Source organism: Miniopterus natalensis, chromosome 11 (genome assembly GCF_054644295.1).
Source record: "Miniopterus natalensis isolate mMinNat1 chromosome 11, mMinNat1.hap1, whole genome shotgun sequence".
In the NCBI taxonomy this organism is placed as follows: Eukaryota; Metazoa; Chordata; class Mammalia; order Chiroptera; family Miniopteridae; genus Miniopterus; species Miniopterus natalensis.
In genome coordinates, this window is record NC_142091.1 from 62,007,515 (window position 1) to 62,031,311 (window position 23,797).

Sequence of the window (23,797 nt, forward strand, 5' to 3'; positions counted from 1 at the left end):
TGCTTTGTCATGTGGGCATATTACTGTAATATAGATGCCTCTAGAAATTGCACATATACATTGATGCATATAGAAATGTGAAACTTCTGTATTGTTTTCTATTCTTTACTGGACCCTAGTTTAATAATGCCCTATTGTTGATAACTTGGGTGCTATTTCCTATTTTTAGAGTAACAATTTTTTAGGACAAACCTTTCTCTCTGTCTCCATGTAAGTGGGACGAACCTGTGGAATGTTTACTCCCACAAGAATAACCTGTGGGACCATTTCTATAAAATAACTTTCTAAAAGCATATTTATTGCACCAAAGAAAATATGCATTAAGCTTTTTAAAGACATTTAAGGAGCGTTGTCCACGAGAGACGTACATTCCTCCCAAGAATGTATGAAGATGTTTTCATTTCCCCATGCCTTCATTAAAGCTGAGTAATATCTATATATATATATCTTTATTGATTTCAGAGAGAGGAAAGGAGAGGTAGAGAGAGAGATAGAAACATCAATGATGAGAGAGTCATTGATCGGCTGCAGCCCACAACCCGGGCATGTGCCCTGACCGGGAATCGAACCCTCATGGCCTGGGTCCTAGGTCGACGCTCAACAGCTGAGCCACGCCCAGCTGGGCTCAATATTTTTTAATCTTTACTAATTAGATAAAAAATGTCATTAGTTTTAGCTCTTAAACATTCTATCTTCTTAAAGTAGTACATGGTAATTTTAGAAAAAGTAGAAATCAAGGTAAGGATACAAAGCATAAAATATCTATTTTTTTTAGCTTCCACAGATAACTACCAATAGCATTTTGGTGAATATTCCCCTAAAAACAAGAATAACAGCTGCCCCCCTTCTTGCTTCTAGTTTGAATAAACTTTTGGCAGTTGAGTTGGAAAACAATCTAATAAGTACGCTTGATTTGGATGTCAATCACTAATAACTGCTTGGTGATGGCACTCTTGGCAGTATTTACATAAACGTAGTTTGGTAGCTTCTGATATAACATTACAGGCCAGTGGGAGTCAGCAGAGAGCGGAGAGGGAGGGGAGGTAGCTCTAGGGCCCCTCCCAACACGCCTGGTGGTTGACTGACTCATTAGGATCTTGCAATTCCAGACAAGCGCATTCAAAAAGACTGGGGCGGGGAAGGCTAAAGGGATGAAGAGGCACTTGGGAATGAGTGCAAGCCAACAGGACAGGGACGACATGGAAAGCCCTCGCCCCCGACACAGGACAGAATTTAGGAACATCGCTGAACCATAAGCAACTTTGAGGTGTGTGTTGAGTTGCAGCTGAAATACTCTTAAGGTTAATGAGACCTTAGAAGTAGCTTGGAATTTGTTTGGTTCTCACACGGTTCTGCTTAGAGGACAATTTGACAGGATTTTCCCTTTAACCAAGTCTTGGAAATTAGCTTTTAGCCTTTATGAAAAAATCAATCTCTGAAGCACAATGCATGCAAGGTGGAATGAACTTAAGTGGTTTAAAGGGATGACCTAAGGAGGAACTTGGCTGGCTGCAGTCAGGGTTAGCCCTTGCCCCCCCTCCCCACCCCACCCATGGCCAAAGTGGGTTCACCTGAGGATTAGTCTCCGAGACCACATGGTTATTTTTAAAAAAATCATCACTTTGGCTAGTTAATTAATTGAGGGGGAGATGTGTTGCTTGATATAATTGGTGGGTCAAGAGTGTTCACGCAGGCAAACCTGGGAGAGGAAGATGGTAGGTTGAAAATACAATGGCTGTTTTTCCAGTTATGTGCACGAAAGAATTTTGACGGTATTGTGCTGACTGTGTCTAGAAAGGACCCAAATGGCATTTTCAGACCTTTTTCTACAGCACTATTGATGTCTGCACCACAACCCAGATTTGTAGGGTTTCCTGGCATATGTAATGGCAAACGTTTTTTACCAGAAGATAAACATTACTCCTACCTCTTACTACAAGCTATAGAGCTACTGACCATTGCCCGGTAATGACTTCCAGGATGGTAGCCCGATAAACACGTCAGAGCTGCTTGTGGCTCTATCTGGAGGGACTTGCATTTTTCTTCTTAAAAGTCCTTGGACTCTTTGCATGCGCACACTGTGGTTTATTGCGGGTTTAGAGAGTAATGTGGTTTTTGGGTCTAACGTAGACACCGCCTTATAATGCACAGCGGTGTTCACTAATTAAAATTGTGAGCAAAATTACTCTCCATGATTCTTATTATTAGCTTGCATTCATACACCTCAGAATTCACGCCATCCTTCAAGTCGTGAGTAATGGCTTTCTTTGGGTTAGTAGCTTTATCATCCGTTTATGACCTGTTCGGAAGAAATAAACAACCAACCTCCCGGGAGACTGCTTTAAAAAGCTGGAAATATATTGTCCAGCAAGTGCAATGAGGCTAATACAATGTGAAAAATATGACTTTTCATTGATTTTAGTAGCCAGTTTTTCCTTGCATGTACTCAGCAAATAACTATTGAGCACCTGATGTGTGCTAGCAAACTTGGGGAGAGAGAGTCTGTCTTCAAAGACCCTAAGGTTTGGGTGGAAAGCAAATAAGAGTGTGCGTACATAAAACAAACCACGGTGCTACATGCACTTCAACGCATGGTGCAGAGACCAGAGGCAGTGTCAGAACAGGGAACGACTCCATGCTCTGCTTTATGATCAGCGCCTAACGTAGAATATTAAAATAGGAGGTTTAGCCCTGGCCAGTGAAGCTCAGTGGTAGAGCATTGGCCCACGCACCAAAGGGTCTCGGGTTCGATTCCGGGCCAAGGACACATACCTGGGTTGCAGGTCCATTCGCCAGCCCTGATTGAGGCATGTGTGGGAGGCAACCAATCAATGTGTCTCTCTCACATGGATGTTTCTATCTGTTCCTCCCTCTCCCTCTCTTCAACTCTCTCTAAAAAAACCCCCAGTGGAAACAATATCCTCAGGTGAAGATTACAACAACAAAAACTAGGAGGTTTAATAAGTAACTTTGGGGACGAATGAATGAATGCATGAATATTTGTATGGATTAATTTGTATTCCTTCCAAGATGCATCTGTGGGATATGGACATTTTTTCCCTAATCTGACTTATGTTCATTGTTCCAGGCACCTCGGCCAGCATGGCTGTCTCTTTGCCACCCACTCTGGGACTCAGCTCCGCTCCCGATGAAATCCAGCATCCGCATCTTAAATTTGCAGAATGGAAATTTAAGCTGTTCAGGGTGCGATCCTTAGAAAAGGCACCCGAAGAAGCCCAGAAGGAAAAGAAGGATTCCTCCGAGGGAAAACTCTCTCTCGAGCAGTCTCCCGCAGTCCCAGACAAGGCTGGTGGCGAGAAGCCGGCCTCGACGCAGCCGGCCCTGAAGCCTCACCCTAAGTTTCTGAAGAAGTCCCATGATGATGCGAAGGCAAGAGACAAAGCGATCCACCAAGCCAACCTCCGGCATCTCTGCCGCATCTGCGGGAATTCTTTCAACAGCGCAGAGCACAGCAGGAGGTATCCAGTCCACGGGCCCGTGGACAGCAAAACCCAAGTCCTTCTACGGAAGAAGGAGAAGAGAGCCACCTCCTGGCCAGACCTCATTGCCAAGGTTTTCCGGGTCGACGTGAAGGCAGACGTTGACTCGATCCACCCCACCGAGTTCTGCCATAGCTGCTGGACCGTAATGTACCGGAAGTTCAGCGCCCCGTGCGAGGTCTACTTCCCGAGGAATGCGACCGTAGAGTGGCACCCCCACACGCCATCCTGTGACGTCTGCCACGCCGCCCGTCGGGGACTCAAGAGGAAGGGTCATCAGCCAAACGTGCAGCTCAGCAAAAAACTCAAAATGGTGCTTGACCGGGCGAGGCAAGCGCGTCGGCGCAAGAGGAGAGCTCAGGTGAGGATCAGAGGGAAGGAAGCGATGAAGCAGGTCGCCAACTGCAGTAAGATACATCTCGGTACCGAGCTCCTCGCGGTGGACTTCCCCGCGCACTTCGTGAAATCTATCTCCTGCCAGATCTGCGAACACATCCTGGCTGACCCAGTGGAGACCAGCTGTAAGCACGTGTTTTGCAGGATCTGCATTCTCAGATGCCTCAAAGTCATGGGCAGCTATTGTCCCTCTTGCCGGTATCCCTGCTTTCCCACTGACCTGGAGAGTCCGGTGAAATCCTTCCTGAGCATCTTGAATTCCCTGGTGGTGAGATGTCCGGCAAAGGAGTGCAATGAGGAGGTCACCTTGGAGAAATATAATCGCCACGTCTCCGGCCACAAGGACTCCAAGGAGACTTTCGTGCATATTAACAAAGGAGGCCGGCCCCGCCAGCATCTCCTGTCCCTGACCCGGAGGGCCCAGAAGCACCGTCTGAGGGAGCTTAAGCTGCAAGTCAAGGCCTTTGCTGACAAAGAGGAAGGGGGAGACGTCAAGTCCGTGTGCCTGACCCTGTTCCTGCTGGCGCTGAGGGCCAGGAACGAGCACAGGCAAGCAGACGAGCTGGAGGCGGTCATGCAGGGACGCGGCTCCGGCCTGCAGCCGGCCGTTTGCTTGGCCATCCGCGTCAACACCTTCCTCAGCTGCAGCCAGTACCACAAGATGTACAGGACTGTGAAGGCCATCACGGGGAGGCAGATTTTTCAGCCCCTGCATGCCCTCCGGAACGCCGAGAAGGCCCTCCTGCCGGGCTACCACCCCTTCGAGTGGCAGCCGCCTCTGAAGAACGTGTCGTCCAGCACCGACGTGGGCATTATCGACGGGCTGTCCGGGCTGTCCTCCTCCGTGGACGACTACCCGGTGGACACCATTGCCAAGCGGTTCCGCTACGACTCCGCCTTGGTGTCCGCTCTGATGGACATGGAAGAGGACATCCTGGAAGGCATGCGAGCCCAAGACCTCGACGACTACCTGAACGGCCCCTTCACCGTGGTGGTGAAGGAGTCGTGTGACGGGATGGGAGACGTGAGCGAGAAGCACGGGAGTGGGCCGGCAGTTCCGGAAAAGGCGGTTCGCTTCTCGTTCACGGTCATGAAAATCACCATAGCGCACGGCTCGCAGACGGTGAAGGTGTTCGAGGAAGCCAAGCCTAACTCGGAGCTGTGCTGCAAGCCCCTGTGCCTGATGCTGGCAGATGAGTCCGACCACGAGACCCTGACGGCCATCCTGAGCCCCCTCATCGCCGAGAGGGAGGCCATGAAGAGCAGCGAATTAAGGCTCGAGATGGGAGGCATCCTCCGCACCTTCAAGTTCATCTTCAGGGGCACCGGGTACGATGAGAAACTTGTCCGCGAAGTGGAAGGCCTCGAGGCGTCCGGCTCGGTCTACATCTGCACCCTCTGCGACGCCACCCGCCTGGAAGCCTCGCAGAACCTCGTCCTGCACTCCATCACCCGGAGCCACGCCGAGAACCTGGAGCGCTACGAGGTCTGGAGGTCCAACCCCTACCACGAGTCGGTGGAGGAGCTCCGGGACCGGGTGAAAGGCGTCTCGGCCAAGCCCTTCATCGAGACAGTGCCTTCCATAGACGCCCTCCACTGTGACATTGGCAATGCGGCTGAGTTCTACAAGCTCTTCCAGCTCGAGATAGGGGAGGTGTACAAGAACCCCAACGCCTCCAGAGAGGAGAGGAAAAGATGGCAGGCCACACTGGACAAGCACCTCCGCAAGAAGATGAACCTCAAACCCATCATGAGGATGAACGGCAACTTTGCCAGGAAGCTCATGACCAAAGAGACCGTTGACGCCGTCTGCGAGTTACTCCCCTCCAAGGAGAGGCACGAAGCTCTGAGGGAGCTGATGGACCTGTACCTGAAGATGAAGCCCGTGTGGCGGTCGTCGTGCCCTGCTAAAGAGTGCCCCGAATCCCTCTGCCAGTACAGTTTCAACTCACAGCGCTTCGCCGAGCTCCTCTCTACCAAGTTCAAGTACAGGTACGAGGGCAAGATCACCAATTATTTTCACAAAACCCTGGCGCACGTGCCTGAAATCATCGAGAGGGACGGCTCCATCGGGGCCTGGGCGAGCGAGGGGAACGAGTCTGGCAACAAACTGTTCAGGCGCTTCCGGAAGATGAACGCCCGGCAGTCCAAGTGCTACGAGATGGAAGACGTGCTGAAGCACCACTGGCTGTACACCTCCAAATACCTGCAGAAGTTTATGAACGCTCACAACGCGTTAAAGAACTCGGGCTTTGCCGTAGACCCGCAGGCAAGTTTAGAGGACCCGTTAGGCCTAGAGGACTCTCTGGAAACTCAAGATTCAATGGAATTTTAAGCAGGGCAGCCGCTTATGAGTCGGTTTTGCAGATGAGATTTCCTTTGGGTTGCACGGAGGCCTTCTCCCAGCGCCCTCGCGTGCGGGGGCTTCACCGCCCGAGCGGTGGCAGGTTGGAGAGGCCACAGGTGCCGAGACCGCGTCAGGAGTGGGGAACTGATGAGCCGATTGCTTGCGCCGTTTAGGGAGTTCAGAGAAGCGACGGGAGAGATCAGTTATTTGAAAAGCTCAGTAACTCAGAACAGGAGTCACTGCAGGGGACCGGAGATGAACAAAGATAGGTGTGCGTGCGCATAAGCGAGTGAAAATCAAAGCCAAGGTTGTCAGAGAATGGCCAGAGCAGCCAGAGAAGGATTTTGTCTTGTGGTTTCCATTTCCCCCCCTCAATTTATTATAGTTAAGATACAAGTGTTTTCTATATCAATTTTGTAGAATTCTTTTTACAATTTTCACGTCTCTTGCCTTACTTTATAAGGTACGGAAGAACTTTCCAGATTCCTGTAATAACAACAATATCTTACATTTGTATCACACAGTGACCCTTACAAAGTGTTTTCTCATTTGGTACATTTATACAGAAATACCCTACATCCAGAAACACTTTTTGGAAAATTAGACCTTTTCTAGGTTTTGGTGATGTCTCTGCTGGAACCTTAAAAGTTTAGGAGGTCATCTGCTGCCATGGATTTTTTTAATAATGAAGTTAGAAGAATTCGACCGTTAGGTACAGTTAGTCATTAAATCTTCTGGTGATACATGTTTACTTAGCTGTCAGGAGCCAAGTGTGATTTTTATTTTTACTTTTTAATTTTAATTAATTTAGTCTCCACATGTTTTGTCCTAGGATCTCAAAGCCATTGAGGCTCTTAAAGTCTAGGTTTGCTCACTATGTGAAAACAGATTTAATAACTTGTTGAAAATTTCTGCCAGATTTTCTCCGTGTGATACCTGGGCCAATTTTACTACATCCAGGTTTCCTGGGGTCTTTTCCTTTCAGTTATTCTTTCTATTGTGATGTTTACTTTCAGTATATTGGGATTTTAGTAGCAGGATACCTTTGGACTTCTCCCACTTGCTAAGTTTAAGGTGCAGCCTGCTCCTAGCACAGGGGGAGTTAACGATTGCAGAGTGTTTTTATTTTTTGGCACTTTTGGAATATTTTCACATTCACAGTGCCTCATTTTTCTGTGGGGTAGACATAGATTTTGCTATTAGCCCTATTGGATGGAGGGTTAAATGATTTGCCCAAAGTCACAGGGGTAATAAATAGTTGATCTGGAATTTGAACTCAGGCCTTTCGTCTCCAAATTCCATGTCCTTTCTACCACAATTGTTAACTATATTTTTTATAAGGCAGGATCATATTTGTTGAGGACTCACAATGAATCCCTACAGTTCATGATCCTGGGATTAAGTTTCTTGGGGGCAGGGATGGGTGGGTTTTTAAGCTATTGGTGTGCTTTAGCACTTTGCTAGAAGAAAGTAATGCTAAAGCTCCCAAGAGCCCCCTGAACCTCTGGTTGCTCCAGTTATTTGGAAACGATTGTCTACATCCTCAGGAATTTGGGAATTGCCAATTGCTGGCAATTTAGAGCAGGCGTGGGATGTAATATGTTTGTGAATCAAAATGATATGTTAGTGTTAATTAGTTTTTTTTTCTTCCTTCAATTTTATTGGCCATAATGTCACGCTTCTTACACAGTATATCAGAGAGCTTTGTAATTTAGTTGTCAAATGTGCATCCATGACATTTCCCTAAATGGCATGCATTTGGTGTTTTTATGGGAATTGAACCCGGTGTTTTCCATTTAATAAATACAGCAGTTTCCCTTGCTTTTTATATATAGGATATATATATATACAAAAGACATTTGTAATTTAGTCATCAAAAACATAAACGTATTTTAATTTTATTTTTTCTTGAAAATGAAAGTTTTGCATTTTGTAGATGAATGGGCTTCTTTATCCTGTTTAACCCTTCCAGCATGTCTGTGCACTAAGAAACAGCCGAATTCATGTCATGACCCTGCTCCCCGAAGCATGCTGGCACCGGCTTGTAGATTGTTCCCCATTTCCGCTCTGTTATGCAATTGGTGGCACTGTAAATACATTCCAGTATTAAATTCCCGTGTCCTAGCGTTGTAGGAACTATTTTGAGTGCATGTGACTAACAGCATGATGTACAGCACAGCCGTCCCAATAATCCCTTAACCAGATCACATTTTGATAAACCTCAGGAACATCTGGCTGCTGGAACTTCAATATGTAGAAATTTCAATATGCTGCCCGTTGTTGTTTTTTCCCACACTGTAGACTCGCAATATCGCAGACCCTGGTTTTATGCTCAGGTTTGATTTTTGACAATGCCCGTTGTAAACTCAGTCCCATTCTCTAGGGAAATGCAGCTCACTGAACGGAGCGGTGTGGTTTTTGTTTTTTTTTTGGTTTTTTTTTTTGAAGCATAGACAGGAATTTTGCAAGTGCAATGCATTTTCCTCCTGTGAAACCTGATTCTACAGGTTTTCCTTCCAACCCACCAAGGGGCACTGCAGGGACCAGTGATAACGGCTGATGAAAATTGATGAATGGTCGGTGGGAGGTCAAAAAGCACTTTGGGATTAATAAACATGCACTGAGATGCGAGAGCTGGAGGAAAATATGTCTTTTCCTTCCAGGTGAACTGGAATTTAGTTTTGCCTCCATTTGTTTTCACAAAATATAAATGAAGACAAATATTTTCTTTGTTCGTTTGAGTGTGTGAGTCTCGCAGTACAACAAACAGAATTCAGATTTCCCACAGCTGGGAGGTAGGGTCTGTGGGCACCGGGGGGCTGGGAGGAACAGGTCACCATTGGGTGCAAGTGACTTTTGATTGCAGATTTGTACATATCTTCAGTTATTGCAGGAGAGAGGGTCTGTCCTTTCGATGGTAAGAGACTTCAGCGAGTGGATATTTTGTTCCTATTTTATTTTTTCTCTTTAACTACAGTAATATACCTCAGATCATTTTTGGTGAGATTTTTTTTCTTTTTATGGCATTGTATTTCACTTTATTTTCTTAAAAATAATCATAAAGTTTGTTTAATGGCTACCAAGAGCCTTCTTTTTTCTTGTATTAGGACAAGTTAAGGTACCAGGATGGGATGGATTTATTTGATGCGGGGGACCTATCTTTCCCCGCCAAACGTTTTCAAATTCAATGAAGCATGCGTTTCAGTACTTATTTTTATATTTTAATGTTTCTACTCCTCATTAATATTATGGTTACTATGAACAACTTTATGTTTAAGTATTTGAAATAAAAGTTAAAAATTTGGAAACTGTGTACTGTGATTTATATTCAAATGATAATATTGAGTCTGACATTTAAAAAATGAAGTAACACCTTTTTTCTTGAGGGAAACACAAAATAAATTTGTTGATCTTTAGGAGAAAGGGCAACAGAACAGTGAGAATGAGTATAATTTATCCGAGGTAGCCTGAGACAATTTGGTTCTGGATACTCGAGGTAACTAGTGAGGCTGTGAAAATGTAGGATTTGCTAATCGGTGGGGTTTAACTCCTTTCAGAATCTGATGAAAATATGAATCTGTTCCCTGGGGAATTTGCAGATTCATAAACTCAGAATTTTGGTCACAGAGGTTGACTTGTGCAGGGTTATGCAGATCCTGGCAGAACTGAGCTGGACTCGGGTCCTTTTGTCCAGTGCTTTTCCTGATGATGATGATGATGGTGATGATGGTGATGGTGATGATGATGATGGTGATGATGGTGATGATGATGATGGTGATGATGGTGATGATGGTGATGGTGATGATGGTGATGATGGTGATGATGACAATGACGGCTACCACTTAGCAAACAGCGTGGCCAGCACCCTGCATACGATGTTCTCGTTGGGTCCTTTTGGAGTGGATGCTATTCTTCCCATGTTACACACGAGGTCACTGAAGCTTATCTCGGCCAGAAAATGACAAAGTCACATCGTCGCCCTTTCCCCTGTGGCCCTGCCACCTCCCCTTAGCGCTGCCCAGTCACCTCTGCCACCCACAGGTTTCCGAGCGTGTAAGCACCACCTCTGCTGGACACATCCTAGCTCCCTTCCTCTCAGAGCCGAGAGTCAGCCTGGCTGGCTCTGTGCACCCCCCTTTAAAACACTGAAATACGTTCGTATTTGTAGGTAAATGACCTGTGCTCCAAGGCTTCAAGTACCCTTCCCTATTTCCTGAGCCCTGTCCCTTCCTCCGCAAACCCACAGTCCAGTAAGTGACAGGCTAATCCCAGCATGGCAGGGGCCTGAGGGATCCAGCACCAGGCTAGCATCTTCTTTGATTGATCTTATTTTTTATTTTTACTAGTATCCTTGCTTTGTTTCATTTTTTCCCAACTTTTTTGAGGTATAATTGAAAAACAAAATGATATGTATTTAAAGGGGACAACATGATGATTTGCTATACAAATGTGTTGTGAAATAGTTACGGTAATCAAGTAATTAACACATCCATCACCTCACATAGTTATCGTGTGTGTGTGTGTGTGTGTGTGTGTGTGTGTGTGTGTGTGGTGTGGTGGGGACACTTAAGATCAACTATCTTAAAAAATTTTAAGTGTACAATTCAATATTAGTAACGATAGTCACCATGCCATACACTAGTTCCTCAGAACTAAAACTCGTAACTGAGAGTTTGTACTCTTTGGCCAAGCATTTGAGTATTACCTTTGCATTTAAGAGTGAAGCATCTCCTTACCCTGGATGGCCCAGCTAAGTTCTATATCATTCCTGATACTTTTTCTAATGACTTTAGCCTTTATTTTAAACAAGTATTTATAGAATGCCTTCCATGAGTAGGCAATGGGTGCTTGGCCCTGGAGATACAGTAGCGGACGTCACAGATGGTTACTGCTCACAAAGAGTTAGGGGGAGGTGACATCAATCAACAATAAACCTAATAAATGCACGACTACCCACTCTAGCAGCCATTAGGAAGGGGAAATACCCAGTGCAATCAAAATACAGCAGGACAGCCCTGCCGGCCGTGGCTCAGTGGCTGAGCATCGGCCTAGGACCCGGGTGATCGCGGTTTGATTCCCGGTCAGGGCACACGCCCGGGTTGCGGGCTCGATCCCCAGTCGGGGGCGTGCAGGAGGCAGCCGAGCAATGACTCTCTTTCATCATTGATGTTTCTCTCTCTCTCCCTCTCCTTTCCTGTCTCTGAAATCAATAAAGACAGATTTAAAAAAAAAATACAATAAGACAATAGAATTTAAACTGAGGAATCAAAGAAAGCCCCTAAGAAGGAGGGACAGTTAGCTGGAGGCTGGTAGAATGAGTGGCCTGAGAGAAGGTGAGAGGTGACAGGCTGGAGAAGGCAGCCTGCGGGCAGACACCGCGCGGGAAGGCCCCTCGGGCAGGGGCTGACTGAGCGAGCTGAGGGAGGGCCGTGTGCTTGGGGAGGATCAGCCAGAGGCCTCAGCTTCAGGATCAGGTGGGCTGGGTGAAGACCTTCAGTCCTACCCCAGTGCAAATGGAAACCACTGAAGAGTTTGAGGTGGGCAACTGGTGCAATCCACGGCCAGCCAGGAGTGGGGCACAAGCGGAATGCTTGTGGAAGGTATTAAGTGTGAGAGGATTTGCCCAAGAGAGAGAAAGGTTATGCATACATGGAGTAGCAATCTCAAACAGTTTGACATCAGTTAAACACATCCTACTGCACTCCAATGACGGCGCCCAACCAGGAGGAGGGGGGACCCCTCTGCAGGACCCTCGCTGGCAGACCCACCTTCTCATGAAGTCAGCCTTCCTTCCCCTGACTCTTTTCCTTCTTTCTCGTGGAAACTTCCTTTTCCCTCTGGCTTTTACATAATCATTTCCCCCCCTGGGATGGTGACAACATATTTCTGCCTTCTCAAAATACACACTGACTGACTGTTACAAAAAAAGTAAAGTGTTACTGCATGGATACCCAATTTTAAATTTGTGGCCAGTTGCTTAAAGTGTATTACTTTATTTTCTGTAACCTTCCTGCCCCCTTGCCTCGTTCTACTGTGAGGCTGTAAATTCCCTAAAGATGGGACTCATCTTTTATGTTTCTTTTTCAGGGCCCATAGTATTTTGTGTGGACCTTGGATTTTCAATAAGTACTCAATGATGGACATTCCCAAAGAGGCCATTCAAAAGATCTTTATCCTTAAGCTAGGCATACTAATCAGCTTTTTGAAAGAAATGTTATTGATAACTTTTCCTTTCTATTCTCACGAAATTATGGTTTAAATAAATACACATTTAGTAGATTGCTATCTGGAGACAGAATGAGGTATTAGTTCTCTTAGAAATAAGAATTCTACATTAGCTGTTTCCTGACAGAATTAGGTTTGGGAAAAGGTGGCATCATCTATGCTAAATTCCAAGTCAAAAAGCAATATTCTCTGCTAGGGTGGAATTTGGTGGCATATAAATTATTTGGAATTCTTGTCACTGTGGATTAGAATGGCTGCCTTTTCTATCTAAATTTACCATGATATCCACTCTATACCTGTGTGACCTCTTTTCACTAGAAAAGAGAATAAATTTAACCTAAGACCTCACTTCATTTTCTGTGCAGTACACTGTTCTTTTTGTTTCCAAGTTCTTGTAAGATGAGATATTTTGATTGGTAAAGATATTTAGAGCACATGCGATGTATTTCCACATCTCATCCTTCATTTATTAAGGAATCAGAAGGCTAGTGAAACAACAGCTACAGAAGTGAGTACATTTCAGTCTACACACAGTGAGCTTAATTCAATTCAATGAACATTTATCGAGCAATAACTATAATGGACCAGAAACCGTGCTGGGTATTAAAGATACAAAGTTGAAGGAGAAACTGTTCTTGTTTTCAAGGACACCACTGTCAAATGGAGAAGCAAGGCATATAAACAAGTCATATATGTTGGTAAATGCTATAAAAAAAACAGTGGGCAAAGAGAGTGGCTTGGCCACAAAGGCGACTGTGTCACTCTGTTTGGGCTGAAGGCTTTGCAGAGAACTTCAAGGTTGAACTAAATCTTGAAGAATGATAGTTATTGACCAGAGGAAAGGATTTTCCAGAGGGGGGAAGTTCAGCTTTGATGGATTATCAAGTGCAAGATGGTCATGGGTGTGGAGGGATGGGCCTAGGGAATCAGGTCATACCTATGGGACCTGGGGAATCGCTGGGGAGTTATCATCTACCCAACAGCAGATTTTTATTTTGGGATGATTGCTGTGGTCTCAGATGATTGGAGGAGGCCATGGTGGAGGCAGGGAGACCAGTTAGGAGGTTGTTTAAATAGTCTAAGGACAAGATAATACACACAGTAGCGCTGAGTATGCAGAGCATGTGGTTTTGTTTCCAGTTTAAGAACTATATTAGTACCTTTCACTACTTTTTAAGGTGAGTGGCCTATTGCATCTGGATGTTTAAATACATACTATACCAGATATTGGCTCAGTGTTCACAACATCTATCTCCCTTTTCTGGGCACACAGCTAAAACTGTATTTCCCAGTCCCCCTGAACCTAGATGGGGGCCATGTGTCCAGCTTTTGGCCATGGCATGTCAGAGGAAACGATGGATCACTTGCAGGCTGAAACATTCACAACTAGGTGTGCCTTCTCCATGCTCTTTCTTTCCTTTGTATCTGAGGTCTTGAGGACACACAATAACGGAAAAGATGGTCAGAGCTGCTGAGTAGAAAAAGCCTGATTTCCTGAGACACATCTTGGAGAAGAGTCACTCAGGTGGATAACCTAATAATGAAACCCTGCACTGGACTCTGAAAACAGCCGAGAGAGAAAGAGCTGGATCTAAAGACAACTGTAGTTAAGGCTGAGGTGCAACTCGGAGTCATCTTCAAGCTGGTAACCTCAGGCCAGGTGGAGTCTGGATGTTATAGCAGAAGCTAGAGGGGAGGAACGATGGCCCTATGGGATGGCTGCTTCTCTCCCACCTCCCTCTTGATAGCTCAGCGGTAAATTTCTCCCTGGAACCTGGCTACAAAGTTAGGTGAAGACAGAGAACCTAAATTTACACAAATTAAAATTTTGACCCATAGCCAAAGGAATGCAGAACATAATGTGAGTTGAGTTATAGAAAAATAGTTTTATTTCTTGTGCTCTTGAATATAGACGCAGAGACCTGTGAGCACTACAGTTATAAGGAGTGGGTGGAGGTGATGGGGTGCAGGGAAGGCCTCCTGGCGGAGCAGCTGTTGGGATTGCCATGGAAAGGGTGGGTAGGAGTGGGCCCGGTGGACTAGGGTATTAACAGGAGTTACAAAGTGCAAGAGGGAAGGTAAGCCCTGCGGAGGGAATGGGCTGCTCACAGACCCCGAGTGATGAAACAACCAGGGGTGCTCACTAGAAATGCTGTTAGTTCAGCATTTTTGGAGATTGAACACAAAGTGTGCAGGGAGCAGTGAAACAAAGGTAAACAGGAGGAGACAGGTCCAAACGATATGAACTCGTATGTGATTTTATTTTACTGATGAAAACCTGGGAGCCTTGGCCCCCGCTCATCTCCCCACGCTCATGTCACTCCCCACCCCTTGCTGGCTGTGTTTTGAGCAGACTAACCTCCTGACAACACGCTCATCTCACCCCAGAACTTTTAGACCAACGATTTCTTTCTAATTACTCTTTCTCTTCTCCTAATATATTAAACTCACTTGTAGATGAGTGTAGTCCCTTAAAACAGTCGCCTTGAAATGCCTTATACTTTTTATTGATATTATTCTTGTGGAAACAGTTTGGGACTTACCTTAGAACCAATTAATGAGCCAAATCATAAAATCCACTGTTAGCTTGTACTCTGACTTCCTTTTGACCTAAAGTGCTGATATAATCCTGAGAATTCCACCATACTAGGCCGTGGACGGCGCTGGTTTCCAGAAACCAACTCCATCTCTAAGCGAGGGGTAGGAACAACTGTTAGATATCTTCAAAGGAATGAGCCATAGGCTCTGAAAGTGACTGAACCGTGAGCCTAGGAATGTCTTAGGCCAAAGCCGTGCGTTGTTGGGAAGATGAGCACTCTCCTTCTAAGTGGTTCATTTGGATGTTTGCGCATGCTTAGCAGAAAAGAAGCCTCGTCACCTTAAAGTTGCACCTGATGAACTCACTGGTGAGATTACTTAAAAAGTCCTATTTTTACTCAAATATATGGTAAGTGAAACCAAAGTACTGCTCCTGAAACACATTACCCCCTGCCTCCCCCACTCCCACACACGTACACTGCAAAAGCAGCTATGCTGATGAGAGCTCAGCTTGATTATAGAGTCCAGCGAGTTCAGAATTAAATCACTTGGATTATCGTATCTTGATCTCACTGACTAAAAAACAAATATGGTAATAATTTTTTAGCTACTCAGTCACTGTAAACAAATTAAGATAAAGGTATTTACCTACCTGTGGACGAAAGGGGCCACATGCTAAACCTGACAAACTCAGGGAAAGCCCGTGTGGCAGCCTTGCAAATTCAGAGACCTAACATAACCACAAAGGCCGGCCTGAAATGAAAACCTTTTAACTAAAGACCCATTTATTTTGGGTAGTCAGGTCCTAGGCTGGTATCTTCCTTAACAAAGGTTATATTTCACCCTAACTAAGCCTGTTGTCTTTTTGCATCTAAATAACATATCATTGGAATGTCAAAGAAATTTTTCTCCCCCCCCCTCCAAAGCACAGGCTCTGCTCTTTGGAGACCACAAATCCCCTCATTGTTATTGAGTTAACTGTCGACTGTTAACTATCCTGCACCCACCTAAGTAAAAGGACTGTGTGTCTATCATTTTACATTTTATCCAGTGCCAGAGGCCCCCCCCTTTGCCTTCTCCCACCTCCCTAATCTGTCACCAATGAATTTCATGTAGCCCACTTACGTCTCCTCTTTTGATTGTAATGTATAAAACAAAATGCAAAACTGCCATTCTCCGGAGCATTATCTCAGCCCAGCAATTGTCGACAGTTTGGATCAAACAAACTCGCAAAAACCCTTCATGGGTTTGAATGATTTCCTGCCTTAACATACCTCCAGAAGGAATCATTCTTTGGAACTGGGAAGGATATTTCAGCTCTAACTTATGCCAGTTTCTACTCATAGATAGAAAAGAAATTACATGGATCCTGAGAAAATTAAATAGTATAACTTTTCCCTTAATTAAGGGTAACTGTGAATGTTAATAATTGGAGTAAGTCAATATAAACAGAAGGCATTTTAATATTTTATTAGTTTCATGTAGGTGACAGAAACAACAACAAAATCAAAACAATGCAAATTGTTCAAAAGGCATATTCACCAAACAACATTTCTGGAACATATTGAACATAATTGAATTTATTCAAGTTAATTTTAGAATCTAAGACATGGAACTGTTAGCGGAAGAACTTGGGTTCCAGGGTTTTATCTTTTGTACGGTTCATGTTTTTCTAAATTTTGCAATAATATCCTACACACTGTGGGCTCTCAGGGAAGACTGGTGGGTAAGAGGCTATGGCTTAGGCTCCTGGGATCAGGTAAAATGCTTTTCCAGAAAAACACTTCAGGGGGGAAGATACTTGTTTCTAAGGTCATCTAATTATCAACTGATGTCTCAAAGCCTCAAAATTAACAGTCCTTTTACGTTTCATTCTAGAAAGTATTTAATGGAACCTTAGCAAGCTCACCAATTTTATAATTTTCACTGGCAGCAACCTCCCCATGTTAACTAGACATATACACAAATTTATTTTCCCCTGTTTGAAATCTTCTACCTGTTAACTGTAGGGAATCCTTTAAACTTTCATTATTCAGGGAAATAATACAATTATTCTCTGTGAGATTTATTTTTTGGTCCCTTTTTTTGGTGTGTGCTCACTTGCTTTCCTTTTTCAGAGTGCTGAGCGTCAGTGGACTTGTTTTCACTAAATCTCTCGGAGAATCAGTTCGAGCGACCGGCTTTGGTTCATCATTTGTTCACCATATGATGGGGGATCCTTCGAAGACAGTGTGAGCAGATAGCTTGATAAAAATGTAACAAACGATGCAGATTCCTTTTCTATTTATTCATGTCAGTGGAGTCTATCTACCTTATTATTACTACTTCTGTATTTAAGATTCCTTGGATGAAAAAATTCAGATCAGAAATTTTCATTTAAGGTACCTTTGAGTAAAATATTTTCAAGTATTTAGCATTGTATTATAAGCACTTTATACTGGCACTGAATTCATCTAACCAAAATGCAAACATTTTCAATAAATGAAAATAGGAATATAATTTTATCATTGTTATGATTCTTTTTTTTTAAATATCTTTATTGATTTCAGAGAGAGGAAAGGAGAGAGAGAGAGAGAGACAGAAACATCAATGATGAGAGAGTCACTGATCGGCTGCAGCCCACAATCCGGGCTTGTGCCCTGACCGGGAATCGAACCCCTATTGCCTGGATCCTAAGTCGACGACGCTCAACCGCTGAGCCACGCCCGGCCAGGCGACGATTCTTTAAAACAGGTTTAAAAATTTGATACACTTGAATCCAGAGGCTTTTGCGAAACTAATCGAACAACCTTCTAAGAAAAGATTTCTTGGCAGGAGTAAGAATCTTCCCAGAACCCTTCTTGTGGAGGGATTTCAGGGGAGGCTTTTTCAAGGGCAGAGCCCGTTTTGGGGTGTGCAATGCTCTCGCTATCTGCACGTGGTCATTGCAGTAATACTTGTTGCTTCCTTCTGACAGCTGGATGAGCGTGCGTTCGGCCAGGTCCATGCACTGGGCGTGGACCCAGTGCCCGTCTCCGTGAGAGCAATAGATCATGGCCGGTTTGTTGAGCTCCGTTGAATAGAACGGTACCCACGTGTTGATGTCCACATCACACGCAGAGCAGCATGTAATCCAGTAGCCGGTGACAGACTCATCTTCCTCGTCGTCTTCATTATAGGTGTCAAATTCATCGTCACCGTCGAAACTAGTAGCTTCTGCACTGAAACAGAATTCTTCTGAGTCTTCAAAGGGAGTGGAGTCCCCTGGGTCTTCGGTGGACGTCTGACTATTTGTGAGTGTTTTCTGCTCTTCATTCAGGTCGTCTTCAGCACATTTCAACATGTAGAAATAGTATGTTTCTGAAACAGCCTGTTTATTGTCTCCTGGGATACCAAGGAAGACAGTTCCACTTCCCATGCTGTTTCCAAACCATATCTTGCTGTGCTTAATATCTGGGGTCCAATCTGGGGTCTCCATCTCACGAATTTCTATCTTGTTGTCTTCAAAAGAGATGACGTTGCAGACCATTCTTTTTTGATTGTCAAGCTGATAGCCACCCACAAGAACAAATTCATCACTGCTTGTCTGAGTCAGGATTGCACTGGACACAGAGATTCCTCCTGGCAAAACTGTGCAGTTCACAGCTGGGCTACCCAGGGGGAGATCAACCCTTATTCTGTAGAGGTTGGCAGGGCGGATGTTATTGGCAAGTGAATGTCCTCCTAAAATATAAACGGTATCATTTCTGGAGATGGAGACATGAAAAGATAGCCCATCCTGAAGTTCTGGGAGGCTGTAGGCTGTAGAACACCCAAATTCAAAATCCACCAAGAAAACGTGGGGCAGGCAGTCAGCTACGCTGTTCCATTTCTCTGTGGTCCTCTGGGCGGAGGATATGTACGATCGTCCTCCGAAGACGACACCCATGCTCCTCCCTCGGCTGTACACCACGTCAATGGAGTGACCGTACCTGGCTTCGGGAACGTCTCCTACCAAGTCTTTCTCAGTGCAGCGAAAAGTAACTTTTTTGTTGTTCTTGCTCACGACAGACATGACATAAATCTTATCCGAGAGCTCATTGTTTGGTGTTTTCCCTCCATGGATAATGTATTGCTGCTTTTCAGAATCCAAACCATCTCTGAATGTGCAAGTGGCTGGGTAGCGAAGGGGAGGGAGGTAGCAGGAATCCTTAGAGAAAAGGGCAGGCTTCAGCTTCAGATGGTTATGTTTTACATCAAAATGGAAGACTCCGGTGGGGCAGGACCTCTTGGGCCAGCCTTTTTGGCCAAAGAAGAAAACTTGCCCATCGAAATTCATTAGTGAGAAGCCCGGTTGAATTAAGGCTACGTTATTACCGACTGTAATCATCTGTAGTGACATGTTTTCTGATGGTGGATAGATCTTTTATCTGAAAGAATTAAAAAAAAATTTAACTTACATCTCTTTATATAAATCAGTGTGTTTACCCCTCACATGCAGAAAGCATGTTTTAAAAAAAAGTTCTCCCACAAGTTTGTCGTGGGACTGAATTAGCAAACTCCAGGTAGTTAGGTAAGCAAAGAGCCACAGAACCTTCCCGTCGAATACAATGCAAGCAACTGGGACGAGTTTCAGACACGGACCGTCCTCCCTTAGATTTCTGGGAATTGTAGTCCTTTTTTCCTTAAGGACTCACTTCCTGACGTCGGAGAGAACTACACTTCCCAGGAATCAGTTCTCTATGGGATGTGAGGCTGCGATAGTTTTTGTTGCTCCAGGTGAGGAGGTTCTCAGGCTGTTTCTCCGAATGGGGATGTCAAAAGTGCGAAGTGACTAGAGGGGAGCCAACGCGGAAAACTGGGGAACGGGAGGTGAGAGTGGGGAACGCAGACCCAGCCTCCGGGTCTCGCGAGGTCGGCAGCACCGGGGGTGGGGGCTTCAGGCAGCCCGCGGCCCGGGTGCTGCCGGGGCTTCCCCCGGGACTCTTATTAAACTGCTGGCTTCTGCCCGAGCGCGTTGCCTGGAAACCGGCGCCCGGCGACGCCCGGCCGGCGGCCTCGCCGACTCCTGCCCGCGGCCGTGCGCTCCGCTCGCAGTTGCAGCCGGAGCGACCTCAGGCTGGGGCGCGGGGGCTCCGGGGGCACCGAGGCGAGACGGGCCGCGGCGGTTTTGCAGAACTGAAAGCTGAGCCTCGGCGTACCTGGAGCGCAGGGGGAAGTGGCCCGATAATGACTCTCACCGCTCCGGTATTAGTAATGAAAATACAGCAACGAGGCTTCAGTGAGCGCCGCGTCCAAGGCCCGTTGTTTCTCAGCTGCTCCTGCTCCGGTGTTTAGGGTGCTTTTGAGCGGAGCCGAGGAGATTCCCAAACCGCTCTCCCTCGCACTCCCCTTCCCTCTCACTTCTCGCCGCCCCTCCCCTCCCCAGACATTTGCACTAACTCTTTAGTAGCTCTGTAGTAAGCAGGCGCGAAGCCAGGAGGTGCCAGAATTATTTAGGATTTAATATTTATAGTATGTTCTAAAAAAGGTATTTACTAGAGGAAGTACGCTTGATTAATTTTAATTTTTATGATTATCACCTACCTTAGAGAGATGTCCTGAGCCTCAATGAGAAGCACCCTCACTGTTTGCAGAGCGAAGTCCTGGGCACTAAAGGATAAAGGAAACAAAATAGCACAGATTCCTTGACTTTTAAGGGTAAATTGTTAATATGTTTCATAAAACAGTGGCTGAGAGTATGGACTCTGAGGGCTGATTGGCTGCATTCAAATCCTGGCTCTGTCACTTACTAAATACATGAACCTGGGCAAGTAATTGAGCCTCTCTCTGCTTCAGTTTCCTCATCTGTAAAATGAGATAATAATTTTGCTTACTTCATTGGTTGATGTAAGTTATGATTAATAAATTAACACATGTAAAGGACTTAGATCAGGGCTTTGCACACGGGAAGTGATAGTTGTTATGATGATGCTTGAACTTATCAAAGGAAGGTTGTTGGTACACAATTACCTGCTGGTTGTGGCAGATGATATTTGTAATGTTGGAGATGATTAGAAGGGCTTTAGGATCTGGGAATCTGGTCAGTAGGTATAGACTGATAATTTTTTTAGGCTAATGAGAATTGGATAAACATATACAATGGAGGTGCTAGTGGTGTGTTCAATTTACATAACAGGAAATAATTCATTCTTCTTGTTACCATTTCTGTAACCCCTCATTAAATATGCAGGCATAAATTGAATAGTCTGAGTCCAAGTCTGGGCTCTAAAACTTAGTTGCTCTGTTACCATCTTGGACAAGTTGTTTTCTCTCTGTTTTTTCATATCTGTAAAATGGGGATAATATTAGTACCTATTCATTGGGTTGTTTTGAAGAATAAATGGGCTAATGTAAATCCCTGTCTGTGTAAATCTCAAAGCACAGTGCCTGGCACATAATAAGTAGTCAATAAGTGTTAATACTATAATTTATTTTTATCCCCCTGCAAAAGTTCCTTGGACTATCTAGGATCTATGGTCAGTCTAATGAGACGTTGGTGGGGCTTTTTGCCTTGAAGCACTTCTGTAGATAGATGTAATTACTTGGTAAATATTCTTTTCTACCTATCAGTTTTCGTTGGGAGAATCCTCAAGGTGTGATATTTTTTATTTTTTTAATTTTTTAAAAATATATCTTTTTATTGATTTCAGAGAGAGGAAGGGAGAGGGAGAGGGGGAGAGAGAGAGAGAGAAACATCAACGATGAGAGAGTCATTGATCGGCTGCAGCCCGCAACCCGGGCATGTGCCCTGACCGGGAATCGAACCCCGATCTCCTGGATCCTAGGTCGATGCTCAGCCGCTGAGCCACATCTGGCTGGGCAAGGTGTGATATTTTAATAATCATGTTGTGGGTTATTAAACCAAGTGGGAAATGGTGAATGAGACAGACTATTACTGAAGTTTTGAAAGCAGTCCTCCCTCTTCCTCGGACTGTAGTGGTTTGTAGGTTCAGGAGCTTGCCCTGCTTTTGAAATAACGTGGGCAAGTGTTTTATTTGTGGCCTATCTAAGTATGCATAAGAGAAGGCATCTGTGCAGCTGAGAAAATGCTCTCCATAGGAACTAAAAGGGAACACCGTTGACCCCCAATTCAGTAAATGCAAACCATGAGTGATTACACTCAGCATGCTGTGCAATGATTTTCAGAGAGTTGTCCACTTGTGGGTGGAGGGCATGCTGAAGCCAAAGCCTGTTTGTTTTAAACACTGATGAAGACTGTTATTGGGATAGAAAGCAACCCGTCCAGGGTGAACATGCAAGAACACGGGCTGTTAAACAGCAGGCTTTAAAAAAGTGTTTTCATTGTAGCCTGTTGGCTTCATGCTAAGGTTGTCATAGGGATATTGACTTCTCATAAGTGAAAACATGATTATCATAGATTAAACAGAAACATTTTCATGGGTAAGACGTAAGAAATATTACCCATTTTTTTATAGCTTAGTTCGGATGCCTAAAGATTTCTGACCTGTCCTCCCTTTCATGCTCTGCTATTGGCACACCTCATAATTTCAGGGACCTAAAAACAGTGCTTACATTTATTACTGTTAAGATTGAGTTATCCCCTCCTGTAACACAGTTCAAATATTAGTGTACTCAATTTTAGATGCCTCTTATTAAACCATGACCAGATGACTTAGGTATTCAAAGAACAAACAGGAACAACTGAAGGTGTTTTCACAGTATTTTGCAATATTTATTTAGTTTTTGAAATTTTGCTTTATTAACTTAAATATATTTTCACTAGAGTAGACTATTGTATATATTCTCCATGGTTTTAATATGACTATATTAGTCACACCTTTTTTGGTAAGAGCTTTTAAAAAGTTATGCTAGAATTAAAATAATACACTTTCTTTAAATAGGCTAGATAAAAACAGGCAGATTTTGAAAAGACGACACTGTTCTTCAACTGAAGGAAGTTTCAAAGTCAACATATTAAAGATTCTTTTTAAAAGACAGAACATAGGCCCAATAAATTCATACAGTTTTCCCAACCCCATGCTGACGGTTCTCGGCAGGGAGATTTTCATTTATGCACTGTGAAGCTGGGGCATAGCTGAGAATCGAGAGAGGGCTAAAGTGTGAGTCTGGGTTTGTAGTTTCCTGTGTCTGAACTGACCCTTTATTCTTTCAAAGAAAACCACTTTACTCTGAGGCATGAAAACTTACTGATCAGTGTTGCCAGTGTTTTCCTGATTGCTTCCAAATAGGTAACCTCATGTAACTGCAGTCGTTTGGTGCACGAATTAACCATGTCTTGTGCGGTTAATCAGATTTGAGACATATGTTATTTGATATATTTTTTGTTGTTGCTGGCAGTAAAACCAAAATTAGGTCTTCCTTCTGACACTTAGGCCAGAGGAGCGTATATGCACTAAGACTAATACACGGGCTCTGATGCCACAGGAATTAAATCCTTGCAGCAGCTTGAAACCAGAAAAGCCCCAGGGTTTCCAAATTCGACATCACCTCTTCCCCATCCGGACAGCCAGCCCACCTGTTAGCCAACACGCTAGCTTTGGTAGAAATGAAGGTTTTGGACCTACCTGAATGCCAGAGGGGCTGCTCACCCCTCTCTGAATCTTTGCCGCTAAACCAGGTGTAAAATGTCAGCAGCCCTTGGGCAGATGCCCTGACTGCCCACTCTGACCGTGGCAGCAGAAGGCGGGCGGTGAAGAGACCGTGTATGGTGCCTACAGATGTTCAGGCGAACGCTGGTCTAACGGGAGTAACCGACTGTGACTGTTCCTTTTCTTCAGATGGGTGAGGGAGATATCCACCAGGGTGTACC

The 23,797-nt window shown here is 44.7% G+C and overlaps 3 protein-coding genes across 3 annotated transcripts in view; 2 read left to right on the forward strand and 1 right to left on the reverse strand.

The window, feature by feature from the left end:
- The first annotated feature begins 3,102 nt into the window (after positions 1 to 3,102).
- Positions 3,103 to 6,231, forward strand: RAG1 (recombination activating 1). The gene has a single exon (XM_016206146.2). The coding sequence runs from the start codon at positions 3,103 to 3,105 to the stop codon at positions 6,229 to 6,231; it is 3,129 nt and encodes a 1,042-aa protein (XP_016061632.2).
- An 11,537-nt stretch (positions 6,232 to 17,768) lies between these two features.
- RAG2 (recombination activating 2) lies at positions 17,769 to 19,366 on the reverse strand. The gene has a single exon (XM_016206233.2). It carries the CDS (start codon positions 19,364 to 19,366, stop codon positions 17,783 to 17,785), a length of 1,584 nt encoding a protein of 527 aa, XP_016061719.2. The 3' UTR covers positions 17,769 to 17,782.
- A 389-nt stretch (positions 19,367 to 19,755) lies between these two features.
- IFTAP (intraflagellar transport associated protein) overlaps positions 19,756 to 23,797 on the forward strand; it is a 47,913-nt gene continuing 43,871 nt past the window's right edge. The window contains exon 1 of the mRNA XM_016206234.2: positions 19,756 to 19,836. The gene's annotated coding sequence lies outside the window, so the exon portion shown is untranslated. The remainder of the gene's footprint in view (positions 19,837 to 23,797) is intronic.